The sequence below is a fragment of the Stegostoma tigrinum genome, chromosome 41, assembly GCF_030684315.1.
Source record: "Stegostoma tigrinum isolate sSteTig4 chromosome 41, sSteTig4.hap1, whole genome shotgun sequence".
Lineage (NCBI taxonomy): Eukaryota > Metazoa > Chordata > Chondrichthyes > Orectolobiformes > Stegostomatidae > Stegostoma > Stegostoma tigrinum.
In genome coordinates, this window is record NC_081394.1 from 407,718 (window position 1) to 426,733 (window position 19,016).

The following is a 19,016-nucleotide window of genomic DNA, read 5'->3' on the forward strand; positions in this document are numbered from 1 at the left end:
GTGCGGGGGGAGAGAGTGTGTGTGTGTGTGTGTGTGTGTGTGTGTGTGTGTGTGTGTGTGTGTGTGTGTGTGTGTGTGTGTGTGTGTGTGTGTGTGTGTGTGTGTGTGTGTGTGTGTGTGTGTGTGTGTGTGTGTGTGTGTGTGTGTGTGTGTGTGTGTGTGTGTGTGTGTGTGTGTGTGTGTGTGTGGAGGGAGCCGGGGGTGTAGTAGGAGCCCGCGGGCTTTATTGTGAGATGTTGCCCCCCCCCCCCCGGGAGGTTTGACCGTGGGACGGTGAGCCGGGCGACAGGCTCCCTGTTTAACTTGTAACTCTGATAATTTATTGGGGAAAAGTTTTTGTTGTTGGTCGGGGTGGGGGGGGGGGTGTAAAGTTTCTAAACTGTTTATTGGGGGGGGGGAGGACGGTGTGTAAAGTTTATACACACCCCCCCCCCCCATAAAGCTTATAAAGTTTGCACCCCCCCCCCCCCGAATAAAGTTTATAAACTGTTTTATTGGGGGTGTTTGTGGTTTAATCAGCGCCCCCCTCCCGTGGGGGGGGGTCCCTCCCATTGATGTCTGTTGTTAATGTTTCGGGAGGTTTGAAGGAAAGTGGCTCAGGGTGTGGTTTTTTAAGAGATACCTGACCGTGTGACGGACCCCAGACCGAACGGGGCAGGACTTGCATTTAACTAGCGCCGGTCACCGTTCTCCTCTCTTCCCCCCCAACCCTCACCTCGACCCCGCGCCCATTGGCGTCCGACCAGAGGGCGCTCGCTGAAGTTGAGGAGCTGTTCAAAACCAGTTTAACGGGGACATGGGCCAAATGCTGGCAGATGGGCTGGGATTAATTTAAGATTTCTGGTCAACATAGACAAGTTGGGCTGAAGGGTCCGTTTCTGAGCTGTACAGTTCTGCCTATTAAGCATTTGACTGTAGTTCTGAGGGCTGAAAGGATTGATCCATGGGATGGAGTTGGCTGAAGAGCTGTGATTGTATTGAATGGGAGAGCAGGGTTGAAGGGCTGAATGGCCTATTCCAATGATAAGTATTGGTTTGAGGAGCCCCTGGGGAGGGGCAGTTTCTGCCAATTGTCTGATTATTTTGTGTGTGTCTCTAACAGTTGGTTTCATTGCTGTGATGGGTCCATTGAATTGTGTGATTTGCAGGCAGGCTGCCTGCTACCTATTCCAGCACCCACTGTCCTAGCGATGAGGAGAATCAGGCCTGAGAGACCAGCACCTAGCTCAGAGGTTAAGTAGTGGCGGAGGGTGGAGGTGGGGTGGGGGGGTAGAGAGATCCAGACCTGAGGAACCCTGCCCCAGGCAGCTGAAGGCATGGCCCCCATAGCAGAGCAGTGGGAATTGGAGGCGGAGGGGGGGGTGGTGTGAGGGGTATTTGGAGTGAGCTTCTATCGGAAGATGCCGGGACGGGATACTGGGAATGATGTGAATGGATGTTAACTCTGTGTGTTCTCTGCTCCAGCAGTGATTGAGCTGAAGTTAGTGAGATGGGGGAGTCCAGTGCATCTCCAGCTTTAAAAGCTGTCCTCATCGTCGGCAAAATTGTTCTGATGGTAAGGGCCATCGTCTGTCATTGCACCGCAAGATCCCAGCGAGTGACTGTACCCCTGTGTTGGGAGGGGATTGCAGGGAGAGTCGGCGTGTGTCCTGTTGTAAATTCCTGCAGTGATTGTAATGGGGTGAAACTGCGTGTGTGTGTGAGAATGGGATGCGCAGGTTGGTGCGGGGTTGTTGTTTCGGGGGGGGGGGGGGGGGGGGGTGTGAGCAAAGTGTGGAGTGGCGCCTCGCCTCACCTGTCCTGGTGTTTGCTGTTTCCCCCTCGGGGCTGCGTCACTGACCTTTTGGAGTTGTGTAAGGAGCTGGTTTTATTTCGTTCCGAGAGAGTTACTGGGTGGAGCGGGTGATGGTTGCTGTAGATGAACATTGGCACTAGTCCCTCTGGAATGTTGTTCGCGTGCGGAATGTGGCCAGACCGGTAGAGTGAGCTGGTTTGCTCCTGATCTCTCTCTGCCTGCCCTTCTGATTCAGTGCTTTGGCTGGTATCATGGTCACACAACAGACACACGCCCTTCGGTCCAACCGCCCCATGCTGAATGTAATCCCAAACTAGCCTAGTCCGACCCACCTGCTCCTGGCCCTTTTCCTATCCATGTCCTCATCCAATGTCTTTTAAACACTAACTGTCCCCACACCCACCACTTCCTCAGGAAGCTCATTCCACACTTTTTTAAAAAGCATTTGCCCCCATGTCTTTTTAAATCTCTCCTCTCTCCTTCTCTTTCTCTCCCCCCCCCCCCCCCCCCCCCCCGCCTCAAATAGTTTTGAAACTCTGCCTAGACTTCTTCTGACTTTATAAACCTCTCAGGCCACCCCTCAACCTGCTACCCTCCGGTGGGAGCGGTAAAAGTCCCAGCCTTTCCTCATAACACACACCCTCAACACCCAGCAACATCCTGGTGAATCTCTTCCCGTACCCCCTCCGGCCTCGTAATGCCCTCCCTGTAACTGGGTGCCCTCCTGAGGGTCCAGGTGTCGCGACATAAGACCCAGGAACTGAAGTAGGGCATTCGGTCCCTTGTCTGATGTACCAGTCCATCCCATCGCAGCCTTAACTCCTTTAACCTGTTACTCACTTTAAAAATCTGCTGAATGTCCCAGTGTTTGCTGCTGTCTGCGGCAGTGAGCTCTACCACGTCACAGCCCTTTGAGAGATGCAAATTATAGCAACAGGCCATTTGACCCATCATGTTGTCATGAATGTGGCATTAAATTAAATTAATGCCTTCTGCCTGTCCTTGGACCAAGTCCCTCCGTTCCCTGCAAATCCATGTGTTTATCTAAAAGTTCCTTTATCTGCCCCTGCCCCCACCCCTGGCAGTGCATTCCACACTCCTACCATGCTGTGTTTTTTTAAAAAAACGTAATCCTCACATCTCCTTTGAACTTGCCCCCTCCTACCTTAAAGGCATGCCCTGTAGTTTTAGACTCAGGTTTGATAATCGAATCTTTACCCAATCTCTGCACCTCATATTTGATAGAAAATCTATAAAATTCTCCCCCTCAGCCTCTCCTGTTCCAGAGAAAACATCCTGAGTTTTTCTAGCCCCTCTTTATAGTTCATACCCTCTAATCCAGGCAGCATCCTGGTAAACCTCTCTGCATCTGTTTTTAAATAGAAACATAGAATCCCTACAGTGTGGAAACAGGCCCTTTGGCCCTACAAGTCCATACTGACCCTCAGAGCATCCATCCCCCTATAACCCATCTAACCTGCACATCCCTGGGCACTATGGGCCATTTAGCATGGCCAATCCGCCCTAACCTGCACATCTTTGGACTGTGGGAGGAAACCGGAGCACCCGGAGGAAGCATGCGCAGACACAGGGAGAATGTGCAAACTTCAGTCACCTGAGGGTGGGATCAAGCCAGGGTCCCTGGTGCTGTGAGGCAGCAGCATTAACTGCTTTGTCACTGTGCCACCCTAATCCCCAACCCCAAAATAATCCTCCCTCTAATTCCAGATTTCCCTGTCTGAGGAACAATCCTCTCTCCATCCGTTTTGTCAATCCTGTTTTTAAGCATCTTCTATCCCTCAACTAGATCTCCCTTCATTCCTCTAAACTCCAAAGACTATATGCCTAACCTACTCGATGTCTCCATAAGACAGCCCCTCATCTCTGGGATGGATCACGTGAACCTTTGAGCTGCCTCCAATACACTTCCCCAGACAAAGGGACCGAAATATTTGCGATATTCCAGAAATGGTCATGCTAATGCCTTGTACATTTGCAGCTACACTTTCCATCCTGTTCTTTCAGCAGTAAATGCCAAGATGTGACAGAGGGCAGCAGGGGTATTGAGGCAGGTCAGTCATGTCATGTCGTTATCACAAGGACATAGGAAGAGGAGGCCATTCGGCCCCCTTCTGTCAGATTCTCCATTTCCACAAGATCACAGCTGATCTCTACTTCCTACCCCCCCTTATCAAAAAGCCATCTCTGTCAGCCCTGACTATAATCCTTTATGCAACCCCCACCACTCCCTCAGGTAGAGAATTCTACAGGTTCACTCCCCTCAGAAGGAATTCCTTCCCCTCTTTCTTCTTTCCCCCCACCCCCCCCCCCCCCCACTCTGAGATAGTGCCCCTCTGGTCCTAGACTCTCCCACACAATGGGACACCTCTCTACATCTCCCCTGTCTAGCACCCCCCCCCCCCCCCCGCCCCCGAGAATCTTGTCTGTTTCAATAAGGTCACCTCATTCTTCAAAACCTTAATGAGTACAGGCCCAAACGACTCACCCTCTCCCTCCTAACACATTTCCCTCCATCCCTGGGATCAGCCGAGTGAACCTTCTCCTGACTGCCTCCAAAACTCAGTCTCTCTTTGCTTGGATACAGGGCCCCAGTTCACAGTATTCCAGCTGTGGTCTGGCCAGGGTTTTGTACAGTTTCAGAAAAACTTCCCGAATTTTTTCCCCACTCCCTATCAAATAAAGACTGACACTCCTTCGGTTTTCCCTCTTCCCCACTGAACGTGGGCATTAGCTTTTTGTGATGATGGTTGAGGGGGTCCCCAGTCTCTCTGTGCTGCAGCTTCCTGCAGTCTGTCTCCATTTAAATAAGGTGCAACTTCTCGATTCTTCCTGCCAAAGTGTTAACCTCACATTTCCCCACATTCTCTTCCACCTGTTTAGTGTTTACACACTCCCTTCACCGGTTTATATCCCTCTGTAGACTCGGCATGTCCTCCTCAGCATTTACTTTCCCATCTCTTCATGGGCCACCACAGACCTGCTGCAGCCCATTCACTTTCCCCCTCCAGGTTATCAGTGGGTATTGTAAATAATTGTGGGCCCAGTGCTGATCCTTGTGGCCCTCCACTAGTTACAGGCTCCCATCCTAAAATGTCCCCTTTGTCCCCTTTGCCCCCACTCTGTTTTCTCTGGTGAGTCAATCCTCTGTCACCACAGTTTCTTACATATGGATGTAAGAAACAAGAGGAGGAGGAGGCCATTCAGCCCATTCTGCCATTCTATAAGATCATGGCTGATATTTTTCATGGTCTCAGATCTGCGTACTCACCCTAACCCTTAATTCCTTTCCTGTTCAAAAATCTACCTTTTGCCTTAAAGGTAGTCAACGAGGAAGCCTCACCTGCTTCACTGGGCAGAGAATCCCACAGATTCTCAATCCTCTGGGTGAAGAAACTAATATGCTCCTTACCAGGTCAAAAAAACAATATTCATCTATGAAGAGAGGCTGGAGAAACCTGGGTTGTTCTCACTGGAATGACAGAGATTGGGGGCAACCTGATAGAGGTCCACAAGATTATGAAGAGCATGGGCAGAGTGGATAGTCAGAAGCTTTCTCCCCAGAGTGGAAGAGTCAGTTACTAGGCATTGGTTTAAGGTGCGAGGGGCAAAATTTAAAGGTGATGTATGAGGTGAGTTTTTTCACTGAGGGTGGTGGGTGCCTGGAACTTGCTGCCGGGGGAGGCAGTGGGAGCAGATACGATCGTGACTTTTAAAGGGCGTCTTGACAAATACATGAATAGGATGGGAATACACGTACAGGGTCCCCGGAAGGGTAGGGGGTTTTAATTATGACAGGCAGCACGTTGGTGCAGGCTTGGAGGTCCAAAGGGCTTGTTCCTGTGCTGTAATGTTCTTTGTTTTTATTCTTGTTCTTTTAAAAAGTTCCTCCTCAATTCAGCCCTAAACCTGCTGCCCCTTTATTCTGAGGCTGCGCCCCCTCATTCTAGTTTCACCCGCCCCAGTGGAAACAGCCTACCTCATCTATTCCCTTCTTCATTTTATATCTTTCTATAAACCCCACCCCCTCCCCATTCCTCTAAACTCCAATGAGCACAGCCCCAGTCTCCTCATAAAGCAACCCTGTCAGCTCCAGAATCAACCATAGTGAATCTCTTTTGTACTGCACACTGCTTCCACCCCCCAACTCCAGTGCTAGTCCATCCTTTCTTAAGGAGACCAAAGCTGGACACAGTACTCCAGGTGTGACTGGCTTTTAAACTCCATCCCTCTGGCAATGAAGGACAATATTCCATTTGCCGTCTTAACTACCTATAAACCAACCTTCTGTGATTCATGTACAAGGACTCCCAGGTCCCTCTGCACAGCAGCATGCTGCAATCCTTCACCATTTAAGTCTGTGTTTTTGCTGTAATTCTGACCAAAATGGATGACTTCACATTTACCAGCATCTGCTGGACACTTACCCACTCGCTTAACTGAAGCCCCTCAGTCCCAGGAGGTCCCAGCCCTGAAATATCCAGAGGAGGCAGGTTCCAGGGGAGGGAGAGGGTGAGGGTGAGTCCTGGCCTCACAAGGGTATTTTCTTTGCTTCCACACCACCCCCCCCCCCACCCAAGCTGTGGGGACAGCAGACTGTAAGCGATGTAGTAACATCTCTCCAATCCCACCCTCCCAGCTGGCAGCCATTGCCCTGTTTGCAGAGACCATCTGGGTGGCGACAGACCAGTTTCGGGTTTACCCCATCCTGGGGGCATCGGGTAAGGATGATGTCTTCGCTGGTGCCTGGATCGCCATCTTCACTGGGTTTGCTTTCTTCTGCCTGTCTGTCTTTGGCATCCTGGCGGTCCTGAGCGAGAGCCGCACCATGGTTATCACGGTGAGCAGGGTGGGGGAGCGAGTGACACTGGGGGTGGGGGAAACCAGGATGGAGATGGCAAATGGGTTGGGGGGGGGGGGGGGGGGGAGGGGGTGGTGATTTTGCTGATGGCTCACTGACTCAGCTGTAGGGGATGGGTAAGTGCTCTGCAGGGTCAGTGCCCTGGTGTTGGGGGGGTGTGGTGTGGGGGCTGGTAAATGCCCTGGGGAAGGGTTGGGGTTGGGGGGGGGGGGGGTGCGGTGGAGGTATTATGGGTAGGATGCAGTTTGTGATTGACTGGGGGCCTGGGGAAGGGAGGTTACTGCTTCCCATGCCCACCCCCAGTGTGGTTTTGAACTGTGAACCTAGTAACACTGTCTCTCTCTCTCCCTCCCTCCCTCTTTCTCTCTGTCTCAGTATCTGGTGCTGATGGTGATTGTCTATATCTTTGAGTCTGCATCCTGTATCACAGCCATTACCCACCGAGACTACGTGAGTATTACCGAACCACGTCTCTTCACGAAAACCTACATCAGCCATGTTTCTGGCTGGGCCCAGCATTTATTGCTCTGTCCCTAGTTGCCCCTCCCCTTGAAGGTGGGGGTGGGCTGCCTTCTTGACCCGCTGCAGTCCATGTGATGTAGGGATGACCCCTTAGGGAGGGAATTCCCGGATTCTGACCCAGCGACACTGAAGGAACGGGGATATATTTCCCAAGTCAGGATGGAGAGGGGCTCGGAGGGGAACTTGCAGGGGCTGGTGTTCCCATGTACCTGCTGCCCCTTGTCCTTCCCGATGGAAGTGGCCGTGGGTTTGGAAGGTGCTGCCTGAGGGGCCTTGGTGAGGTTCTGCAGAGCATCTTGTAGATGGTACACACTGCTGCGACTGAGCGTCCAGTGGGGGGGAGGGAGTGGGATGTGGAAGCAGGTCACTTGGCCCATCAAGTCCACCCTAACCCTCCAAAGAGCACTGTACCCAGACGACCCCCCCCCCCCCCCCCCCCCCCCAACCCTATCCCTATGTTTCCCACGGTTAATCCACCCTAACCTGCACATCTTTGGACTGTGGAGGAAACTGGAGCACCCGGAGGAAACCCACACGGACACGGAGATGTAGGGAATGAGTTTTCCCACCAACAGTTGCCTGAGGGTGGATTTGAACCCCGGTCCCAGAGCTAACCCACTGAGCTGCCAATCCTGGGGGTTTGGGGGTGTTTCACCTGAATTGTGATGGTTTTTAGCTTTTTAAGACATGTGGTGGAACCTGGCGGCTCACCAGCTCAGACCATCCTGTAGGAAATAAAAAAAATCTGCTGGGTTGAGGGGACTGAGGGGGATATTGGTAACTGGGGGGAAGAATGGTGGACTTGAAAGAGACCTCTGGTGTTCGTGGGGAGGGGGCTCAGCTTGCTGTTTGATGTGAACCCACTTTCTCCTTCTCTTCTCCCCCCCCCCCCCCCCCAATCCAGCTCACGTCCAACCCACGGTTTATAAAGAAACAGATGCTGCAGTTTTACGGAGACAGTTCCTCTTCCTCTGGACGGGATCTCACTCTCATGTGGAATCGGGTCATGCCACAGGTGAGAGCTGTGATCATCACCCCGCGTCCTATCCCTGCACACCCAACCCCGGGCAGTGGGGGCTCCACGAGTAGGGGGCAGTGGGACTAAGCAAGGCAGTCCCTGTGACTGGGGACACTCCGGTGGTTTAAGTAGACAGCAGGCCATTCAGCACCCCTCCCCCTTTCTTGGGGCTGGCCCACAGGAACAGGAGGAGGGCATTCGGGGTTAGGGAGGGGCTGCCTGAAAAAGCATGGGGAGCAGGTTCGGCAGGAACATTCGGAAGGCGTGCGGTGGTGGTGTTGGAAAGTTGGTGGAGGGGATTCCTGGGAAGGGGAATGTGCTGCAGATTAGTTGGTGGGGGCAGGGATGGGAAGAGCCCAAATTGGAAGATCATTCAGAGGGCTAGCACCATCTCAATGGGCTGATTGCTGTCCCAGTGCTTGAGGCTCCCATGCCCCTATCCTCTGGGGCCTGGCCTGCTATGGAAACCATCTCACCCACTGTCCATTTGTCCACAGGAGGAATGCTGTGGGTCCACTGGGCCTGCCGACTGGATTCAATACACCTCCTTCTTCAGGGGCCGCTTCAACGAAACCTTTGCCCCCTGGCCCTTCCAGTGCTGCAAGAGAGATCTCAACGGAGAGATCATCAGCCAGGAGGGCTGCGCAGTCGGTCACCAGAACTTTCTATACCAGAAGGTGAGTGTCCAGGGTCTGTGCTGTCTCCTGCTTCAGCCCCTACACCCCCTCCCCCTCTCTGTGACCCCCTCACTATCTGTGTAACCTCCTCCGGTCCTGGTCTCGTGTGGTTTGCCCCCCCCCCCCCCCCCCCTTGCCATCGCCTCATCATTGGGGGCTGTGCCTTCAGCAGCCCAGGAGTAGGGGCTTCTGAACTTGGGAGTTCTCTCTCCCTCTCCCCTCTTTTTTATCTTTCCTTCCTTCCTTCCCTCCCCACCGTGTGTGTGACCCAATGCCCATTGCTCACTCCTGTCTCCTTGATGGAGTTCCGTGCGCAATCTCTTGTGAAATGTCAGTGTGGCTCACTCTTTCCAACCCACCCCCAACTCTGGTCTCTAGCTCGCTCTCACTGAAATTGTGTTCCCTACAGGGTTGCTTTGATTACTTCAGCACTGCCATCAACAGCTACGCCTGGGGGATTGCCTGGTTTGGTTTCGCCATTCTCATGTGGACAGTATGTAAAAAGATTTCTCATCTGGCTGTGGTGGGGTTTTAGTTACTTCCTTGCTGGGGAAGGGTCTTGGAGGAGAGACTCTCCTCCCTGTGAGATGGAGTTCCTTGATGCATGTTCCCTGGGCTCAGTGATGCTGGTTGAAGTACTGACTCTCCTCCCTGCCCCTTCCCAAAGTCTCTGTCTGTCTCTCCGATTGGGCCGAGGACTGTCAGATGGAGTTTAATTGAGATCAATGTGAAGTGCTGCATTTTGGAAAGGCACATCAGGGCAGGACCTGTATGCTTCATGGTAAGGTCCTGGGGAGTGTTGCTGAACAGAGACCTTGGTGGGGGGTGTGGTGCAGGTTCATAATTCCTTGAAAGTGGAGTCGCAGGTAGACAGGGTGAAGGGACGCCAGAGGCCTGAGCTGGTGCCCAGGAGGCAGGTTCATGGTGGAGACACTGCAGGAGGTCAGTGTTGGGACCCCTGTTTTTCTTGGCCCACACGTGGAACCTAGACCGTGGCTGTACAGGCTAGTGTTTGAAAACCTGCAGGTGCCACTAAACGTTCAAGTATCCTAAACGATGAGAAAGACAGCGTAGAACCTCCAGCAGGACCCAGCTGGGCTGGTGGAGCAGGCTAGCAAGTAGCAATGTAGACAAGTGGTGGGAAGAACACACAGACAAAAGAGAAGACAATTCCATTGGGGCTGCAGGAGCAGAGGGTGCTGCGGGGTACAAGTACAAACATCACTAAAGGTGGCAGGAGACGACAGGAGCAAAGGTCATGAAGCTGACAGTATCCTGCGGTTTGTTAACTGGAACACAGTATGGGAGGAAGGAAGTGATGCTGTACTTGTACAAGACTCTGGTTCAACCTCAGCTGGAGGGCTGTGTCCAGTTTCAGGCCCTGCTCTTTGGGAAGGATGTGAAGTCTTTGGAGAGGACAGGGGAAAGATTCAGGAGAATGGTCCCAGGGATGAAGGGCTTCCCATCCATGGAGAGATGGGAGAGACTAGCACGGGGTGGGGGTGGTTCACTTGAGTGGCTAGGGTCTGGGACATACTGTCTGACAATGTTTGGGGGGGGTGCGGGGTGCAGGTGTAGCAGGGTCAATTGAGCAGTTAGGGTCTGGAATGTGGGACAATAGTGTGCAGCTGGAAGAACACAGCAGGCCAGGCAGCATCAGAGGAGCAGGAAAGTTGTCACTTCACATTTCCACCCTTCTTCAGCCCTACTGAAGGGTCCCAATCCAAAACATCGACTTTCCTGTTCCTCTGATGCCTGGCCTGTGGTGTTCCTCCAGCTGCACACTGTATTAACACTTGACTCCAGCATCTGCAGTTCTTGCTATCCCCTTGGATCTGGAATGTACCTCCTGTGTGTGGGGGAGCCTTACCTGGGGTATTGTCAGCAGTTCCCACTCCTTCCGCACAGATTTGGACTTCCCATGAGTGTGCGCAGCAGACATTTTCTAGATTTTAATTCCCTGTGATGGTGGGACTGTCCAGGCAGAGATTGGCCTGACACTTCAGGCCCAGTTGGCTCAATGGACCCCATCATGTAGTGTCAGAATTTTCCTAGTGCCTCTGTTCCTTCTCACCCCACCCCCTGGGGCCAGGCTGCTGGGCCCTAAAATGAGAAATCCAACTTCTGAGATCTGGAGCAGGCCAATGAGATGGGGAGGAAATTATTATTCCATGAACAAGGCAAGGGGGTTCAGTGAATCTTTTGAAAATCTCACCTCCACAGGACGGGCTGTGGAGATCCAGTCCTTGAGCAGGATTAAGGCAGAGTTTTTGATGGATTTAAGAATCTTTCAGTGTCAGTCGCAATGCCATTGCTAGGCAGACAATTCGAGGGGCTGAATGGCCTGTTCCAGTTCTGATCAGTGAATTGAGAGAAAACACAATTGTTTGTAGACCACAGTGTGTAAAACTGGACTAACTCAGTCTTTCTCTCTCTAACTAGTTTGTGCTTCTCCTCCTGACGATGTACTATCTGACAACTCTGTGACACCTGGATGTGTGCCAACTGTTCTATGTCTGAACGCGAGCAGAAAACCCAACTGTGTCTCTTTATGAACTGAATGTTTGTTTGTATCTCGACTCTCTAATCCTCAGTGAAATTCAGCAAACAGAAACTCCCAATCCTACACTCTGTAACAAACTATTAACTTACTGGTGGTGTACAGTCTGTATTCGCACCCCTCAATTACACTGTTGGGAAATGGGACTCCATGATATTCAATTTGGTTTTTTCCCCTCTATCCTGCCCTTCTGATGTGTATGAGGCATCAGGACAGCTACTGCTGATGAAACTAAAATAGGAATCGCTGGAAAAACTGGGCAGATCTTTGCAACATCTGTGGAGGAAGAAAGCAGAAAGTGAACATTTCGAGCCTGGTGACCCTTCAGATGAAGAGGCACTGGACTCTTAACTTTGCTCTTTCCTCCCCTCCTTCCCCCACCCCTGCCACAGACACTGCCAGACCTACTGAGTTTCTCCAGCAGTCCCTGTTTTAGTTCCAGACTTTTTTTAAAAAGTATCTGCTGTGGTTTTAAGTACAGCTGGTGGGTTTGGTTTTCTTGTGTCCATCCAGACCCACTCCCTCCCCAGGAGACTGGTTTGGGAAGCACCCAGACCCCAGGGTGTGGGATCCAGTAACCGTTTCACTGCATGATGTGTATGGGGTTTTTGGGATGTTGACCAGGCTGGGTGCTGTGAGGGTGCAGCAGAGAGAACCCAGAGTCTCCTTCCATCGTGCCATTCCATTCCCCCCCCCCCTCCGCCCCCAACCAAAGACCCTGTTTCTGATCCTTAGACTATCTCTTTCCGCACACCCCCTCCCAGCCGCTAAGAGTCTGGAGGATGTGGCGATCTTTACCTGATTGTTTTTCGCTGCCTGCTGAGGTGTCTGGCTCACTGGTTTTAAAAAATAACTAACTGAAGAACCTGCCTTGTGTTTGCAGCCCCTTTTACATCCCAGAGCGAGCTGGATTAATACCAGAGCGCTGTCAAGTTGGGCTGGATCATGGGGAGGGGCTCAGACAAGCCATCTATTAATACTGAGTGATCTGGTGATGAAGCCACTAATTTGCAATGTTTTAATCTGTTTGAACTGTAGCCTTTTTGTTTAGGGAAAGGTTGGTGTATTTGTACAGTGACTCCTGTGCATGAAGGGGGGGATTGTTGGGGAGCTGACTTTTTTTTTTGTACAAGAGGCAGGGTACAGAGAGTATCAGGTGTGACCCAGTGAATACCCCTATCTTATATTTGTGACTTTTTTTGTTGTTGATGCCAGCTGCACTTGTGTATCATGGTTCAAATCTTTGTATATTTTACTCTAATATTAAAGCTTTTCCAGTGATTTCAGTTGTAGAATCATTACAATCCCTACAGTGGAGCATTCAGCCACTGAAGAGAATCTCACCCAACTGCCCTATGCCTGTAATCCTGCATTTCCCATGGCTAATCCACTAAATCTGCATGTCTTTGGACTGTGGGAGGAAACCCAAGCAGATAGAGTTTGAGGCTGGAATTGAACCTGGGTCCCTGCTAGCTGCTGTTCTGCCTGTAAACCCCAGCCCCACCATCTTTAAAGAGATGACCTGCCCAATGGGATGGGTGCAGTGGGTGTGAGAGACTGGATTGACTGGACATCACAAGGCAAGCCTTTATTTATAATATTTTTGAGATGATCGAGGTGTGAGCACATTTGCCAACACTGCTCTTTCATTAACACCCCACTGATCTGGATTAGAGATGCACGCACACACGTTTGATCAGCTTTTGTTCTCTTTCCTCCCCCTCCCTCCCTCCCTCCTCTCCCCCTGCCCCCCTGTAATATATTTACAGTCGCAAAGGCCAGGCCAATTTAACATGGCAGACTTCCATAGTGGGGTTTTTTGGCTTTTGTATTTTCTTCATCCCTCTCGACAATACTCCTGGAATCTTGTTTTGTTGTTGTCATTTTGGCCTGAATTTTACACTTATACTTCCCTCCCACCCAGTTGCTGGAGTAGGGGTTTGAAAATCCTGGTCAGCCTCAGACATGAGATCCAGTTCCAATTGTCTCAGTCTCCATGACATGCTGGCATCTCGCTAGTGATAAGTGACTCCCCCTGACTGACCGACCGACCGTTTCCTCGGAAGAGTTCTGCAACCAATTCGCAATGTGGCATTGCGGGCCTGGTTTGGAGATTGGACCCATACTTTAGGGGATTGTGGTCACTGTTTATCTTTGGACATCCCACATCCCTCTGCAACTTAGTCTGGAATCTCTCCAGAGCACTGAAGGTGGGAAATGTATTTCAGCAAGACAGCTTCAGTCAGCATTCACACCCCAGCCCAAACCCAGGGGCAGATTGATGCTCCATTAGCAAGGGCAGGGGAGATGTCACCTGTCAAGGGAGCCACCAGCTTTGTTCCCATCCTCCTACACTGTCCCCTCTGTCAGTCTCAAACAACCTCAACGCTTTCCTTTTCTCCCAACCCCTGCCACACTCTCTGTTCCCTTCCCAAAACCAGCCCAGCCTGTCTCTGCTTCCCTAACCTGTTCTTCCTCTCACTCATCCCTCCCACCTCCAAGCTGCACCTCCACTTCCAACCTATCACCTCATCCTGCCTCCTTGACCTGTCTGTCTTCCCTGGACTGACCTATCCCCTCCCTACCTCCCCACCTATACTCTCCTCTCCCTATTTATTCCAGTTCCCTCACCCCATCCCCCTCTCTGAAGGGTCTAGGCCCGAAACGTCAGCTTTTGTGCTCCTGAGATGCTGCTTGGCCTGCTCTGTTCATCCAGCTTCACATTTTATTATCTTGGATTCTCCAGCATCTGCAGTTCCCATTATCACTCTGTCCCTGGCTGCCTGGTAATTCTGTCCCACTTCCTTGTGTGCAGTTGGGGCTGAGAGGATGACGGCAATGATTTTGTTGTTGCTCTTGAGAGTGAAGGTGTGATTAAAACTCTTGGGGTGGGTAGGGGATGTTACATGTAGAAGGTGCTACGTCAATGGCAGTTTGTCTTTGGAGACGCTGGTTACAGGATGTGGTGTGTGAGAGAGACACACCACACCCTGACAGTGACTGACATTCCCAGGGGTCAGAATCGACATCATGGTTGTTTGCCATCTCCGGCTGTAACGCAGGGAGCTGCTGCTAACAATGGTGCTGTGTGTCTGTCTGAGGCTGATGGTGTCACAGAACAGGCCAGGAATGTGGGCGGAGGCTCAGCAACCTGTACACAGGATGATTCAGCACCCAGCTCTCGCTCTCACCCTCAACACTCACGGCCTGGGGACCTACGTTCCCTCTGCCTGTGTGTGTAAATATGTAACCCTTCTCCCTATGCTTTCGGATCACAGATCCTTCAGTAAGGTCACCCCTACGGGTTTAAAGGAGGAAGGGGTAGGACTGTACATTCACTGTCCTGGTGTCAGACGCATGACAATCCTGTGGATTAAATGAGGAGACCAGAACTGGCTCCTACCAATGTTCTGTACGGCTGGTTCCTCAACTCCCTGCAGAGTACAGCTCCCTCTACACTGTTTTCCTTCCCACCGCATGCCCCTCCCTCTCTCCTCTCTTTCCCACCCCCCCCCCCCCACCCCGGCCTCCTATCAAACACTCCCAGGACAGGGACAGCTTGGGGTTAAATACAGAGTAAAACTCTCACCTCTGTATTGGAAAGGGGGGGTGGGGGGGTGATCCTGTTGATGTTTGAGTGATGAGGGAGGGAGGAGGCAGAGTGAGAAAGGGGGCGAGAGAGGGTGGAGACAGAGGGAGCAAGGGAGGTTACAGAGACAAATAGAGAAATTTAGAGAGGGAGGAGAGTGAAACAGAGAAGGGGTAGGAGAGAGAAGGAAGGAGGAGGTGGAGAGATGGGGGGAGGAGACAGAAGCGAGGGAGAGGATGGAGAAAGTTACAGCGATAGAGGGAGGAGACAGAGATAGAGAAGAGAGACACACAAAGTGAGCAAGGAGACAGATCGAGGAGTGAGGGGAGGGAATGAGAGAGTGTCAGAGAACGAGAGTTGGAGAGTCGGAAAAAGAGACAGGAAGAGAAGTGGCGAGAGGGAAAGTAAGGGCGAGAGGCAGGTGAGAGGGAAGTTGAGACACAGAAGGGGAAAGAGTGGGAGACAGAGAGAGGGAAAAAAAGAACGGACACAGGACTGGCTTGGTCACTGGAGACAGAGTTATGGTGGAAGGATGTTTTTCTGAGCGGGGATCTGTGAGCAGTGGTGTTCCTCAGGGATCAGTGCTGGGACCCCCGGGGTGTACAGTATATATAGATGATTTGGGCAAAAAGTGTCGGTAGCCTGCTTAGTAAGTTTGCGGATTGAGGGGAGAGGTGGGTAGTGAGGAGGATTGCCAGAGGATCCAGCACGATAGAGATAGTCTGGAGACTTGGGCGGAGAAACGGCAGGTGGAGTTTAATCTGGGCAATTCCGAGGTGTTGCATTTTGGAGGGTCTAATGCAGGAGGGAAGTAAACAGGAAATGGCAGAGCCCTCAGCAGCCTCGACACACAGAGGGATCTGGGTTCCCTGAAAGGGGCAACACGAGTGAATAAGTTGGTCAAGAAGGGGTAGCGCACGTTACCCTTCATCGGCCGGAGCGTACGGTGTAAACATCGGCAAGTTGTGTTACAGCTGTATAGAACTTCAGTGAGGCCACATTTGGAATATTGTGTCCAGTTCTGGCTGCCTCACTCCCAACAGCATGTGGAAGCTTTGGAGAAGGTTCAGAAACAATTTCTCAGGATGTTGCCTTGTTGGAAGGGAATTAGCGATGAGGAGAGATTGGACTAACTTGGTGCATTTTCACTTGAATGTCAGAGGCTGAGGGAGCGATCTGGTAGGGGTTTACAAAATAATGAGAGGGCACTGGGAGAGAAAGGATAGTGGGAGTCTGTTTCCCAGGGGAGAAATGTTGATTACTTGGGGTGGGACAGAGGTTTAAGGTGATGGGGGCGGTGGGTAAGTGTGAAGGAGGTGTGAGAGGCCGGTTATTTTACAGAGAGGGTGGTAAGTGTTTGGAATATGCTGCCAGAGGATGGGGTGGATACAATAGCAACGTTTAAGAGGCATTTTTACAGACACATGAAGAGGCAGTTGAGGGGGAAAAGGGTTTTAGTTCAGAATGGGATCATGTGCCACACAGTCCCGATGGGCTGAAGGGTCTATTCCTCTGCTGTACTGTGCTTCGTTTTTTGAGACAGAGAGAGTGGGGGGGGGGGAGAGAGAGAGAGAGAGACACACACACATGGAGAGAGGGGGCAGGGGGTACCGATGGTGTGGGAGGATGGGGTGTGTGTGGGAGATGTGAGCTTGAGGAAGTGAGGGGGAATGTAGAGCCTCCCTGTCCCCAGTGATGAGGCTCAGATCAAAGCCCCCTCCGCTCTCCTCCTCTCCCTGCAGCTGTATCAGCAGAAACTCCTCTCAGCCTCATCCCCTCGGTGCCCCCAGGGAGGAGGACGCTCTGCCTGCCTCTGGGAACCTCCCCTGCAGGACCGGTACAGGCTGAGGTGGGGGGGTGCACTGAGGGGGAGGTTGGCATAACGACCGGAGAGGAGGACGGTGCCAGGTCGGTGAGAGAGGGCGTTCCGGATCAGATGTCTGGGAGAGACGCTGTCCCGGGGCGGTCTGTAACCCAGACCTTGCAGCCGGCCCGAGGGAGGCGGGGAGAGCACCCCTGGGGGGCCCTGGCAACGCCTCAGCCGCTGTGGGTCCCCTCGGAATCGCCCCAGGCCACGGTTGTAACCCGGTGGGTAAGGGTTAGGGGGCAGATACTCAGAGTGTGCGTGGGGGTTAGGGGCCGTGCCTGGTGGGGGAGGGACACGGACAGCGGGCTCTGAGCGGCTCCGGGCGTACGCAGACAGCGATGGCTCACCCCCAGGAATGTCCACCACGGGTCTGAGGCCCCGAGAAGGCAAAGGGTCTTCCCGGGAATGACAACAGGCACACTCGGCCGAGGGGAGGGGGCGGGGAACGGGTATTTCGGGGGTAAAGTGCGGTGGCCCCACGTTGGCATAGGTGGGCTCAGGGTTGGGAGGGCAGTGGGGGATGGGGCACCGGGGAAACGCGAAACAAGAGTGGGAGGGAAGGGTGAGGGGCCAGCGGGGCACAGGGACCCCAGGGGCCGAGGCGCGGACACAACCTGGAGGGAGCAGGAGAAAGGGGGCATGGACCACACCCTCATGGGGGCGACAGTGCCCAGGGTCAGGGGCAATCTCAGCGTAAACATCGCTCCCATTCCCCTCCTCCTCTGTCCCCGGGGGAGAGGACCCAGGAGTGGGATGCTCCGGAAGGACAGCAGAAGGTGGGCACCGACGGTGTTGGTGGTCCGAGGGACAGCGTCGATGGGGAACACGGTTCTGTGGGAGGGATCCCTCCAGCTTGAGCTGACGGAGGGACCCCCGGGGGCAAGGGTCAGCCTGAGGAGTTTCCAGTGCCAGTTGACGCCTTGCTCGATCAGAGGGGAACGGGGCAAAATCGAGGGGGCGGTGGCAGGAGGTAGAGGTCAGGCCGGAAGGGCAGTAGGACCGAGAGGTAGCACAGAGGAGGGGGACAGACTCCTCCACACGGCAGTGAGCGATGGGCCCTCGGACAGACTGCGTCAGCCGCACACTCCCAGAACGACACACATCGACAGGCGGACCAGCCAGGGTACGCAGCTCCTGGGAGAATCAGAGATACAAAGGAGAGGGAGGGAGTTACATCCTGAAACAGCTGCTCACCTGGAAAAATACCACACACTCACCCTCAACCGCACTGTCAGAGGGTCAGTGCTGAGGGAGTGGGCGCTGTCGGAGGGTCAGTGCTGAGGGAGCGGGCGCTGTCGGAGGGTCAGTGCTGAGGGAGCGGGCACGGTCGGAGGGTCAGTGCTGAGGGAGCGGGCGCTGTCGGAGGGACAGTGCTGAGGGAGCGGGCGCTGTCGGAGGGTCAGGGCTGAGGGAGCGGGCGCTGTCGGAGGGTCAGGGCTGAGGGAGCGGGCGCTGTCGGAGGGTCAGTGCTGAGGGAGCGGGCGCTGTCGGAGGGTCAGGGCTGAGGGAGCGGGCGCTGTCGGAGGGTCAGTGCTGAGGGAGCGGGCGCTGTCGGAGGGTCAGTGCTGAGGGAGCGGGCGCTGTCTGAGGGTCAGTGCTGAGGGAGCGGGCGCTGTCTGAGGGTCAGTGCTGAGGGAGCGGGCGCTGTCGGAGGGTCAGTGCTGAGGGAGCGGGCGCTGTCAGAGGGTCAGTGCTGAGGGAGCGGGCGCTGTCTGAGGGTCAGTGCTGAGGGAGCGGGCGCTGTCTGAGGGTCAGGGCTGAGGGAGCGGGCGCTGTCTGAGGGTCAGGGCTGAGGGAGCGGGCGCTGTCGGAGGGTCAGTGCTGAGGGAGCGGGCGCTGTCGGAGGGTCAGTGCTGAGGGAGCGGGCGCTGTCGGAGGGTCAGTGCTGAGGGAGCGCCGCACTGTCGGAGGGTCAGTGCTGAGGGAGCGGGCACTGTCAGAGGGTCAGTGCTGAGGGAGCGGGCACTGTCAGAGGGTCAGTGCTGAGGGAGCGGGCACTGTCAGAGGGTCAGTGCTGAGGGAGCGGGCACTGTCGGAGGGTCAGTGCTGAGGGAGCGGGCACTGTCGGAGGGTCAGTGCTGAGGGAGCGGGCACTGTCGGAGGGTCAGT

The 19,016-nt window shown here is 53.6% G+C and overlaps 2 protein-coding genes across 4 annotated transcripts in view; one reads left to right on the forward strand and one right to left on the reverse strand.

Moving 5' to 3' along the window:
* Positions 1 to 1,423: 1,423 nt before the first annotated feature.
* On the forward strand, positions 1,424 to 12,732 carry upk1a (uroplakin 1a). The gene is made up of 7 exons (XM_048523985.2): positions 1,424 to 1,555; positions 6,453 to 6,653; positions 7,050 to 7,124; positions 8,101 to 8,211; positions 8,712 to 8,891; positions 9,301 to 9,384; positions 11,334 to 12,732. The coding sequence occupies exons 1-7, from the start codon at positions 1,490 to 1,492 to the stop codon at positions 11,376 to 11,378; spliced, it is 762 nt and encodes a 253-aa protein (XP_048379942.1). The 5' UTR covers positions 1,424 to 1,489; the 3' UTR covers positions 11,379 to 12,732.
* A 2,240-nt stretch (positions 12,733 to 14,972) lies between these two features.
* LOC125448435 (rho GTPase-activating protein 33-like) overlaps positions 14,973 to 19,016 on the reverse strand; it is a 119,544-nt gene continuing 115,500 nt past the window's right edge. For all 3 annotated transcript variants that reach the window (XM_059641342.1, XM_059641341.1, XM_059641343.1), the window contains one exon: positions 14,973 to 18,041. In XM_059641342.1, the coding sequence (XP_059497325.1) occupies positions 16,788 to 18,041 (1,254 nt within the window). In that variant the 3' untranslated portion in view covers positions 14,973 to 16,787. The remainder of the gene's footprint in view (positions 18,042 to 19,016) is intronic.

Excerpts from the sequence above, each read along its gene's own strand:
- upk1a (XM_048523985.2), top strand. The coding sequence starts at position 1,490 with ATGGGGGAGTCCAGTGCATCTCCAGCTTTAAAAGCTGTCCTCATCGTC. Across the intron at positions 7,125-8,100 it reads CCATTACCCACCGAGACTAC|CTCACGTCCAACCCACGGTT; the intron begins GTGAGTATTACC and ends CCCCCAATCCAG. Across the intron at positions 8,892-9,300 it reads AGAACTTTCTATACCAGAAG|GGTTGCTTTGATTACTTCAG; the intron begins GTGAGTGTCCAG and ends TGTTCCCTACAG.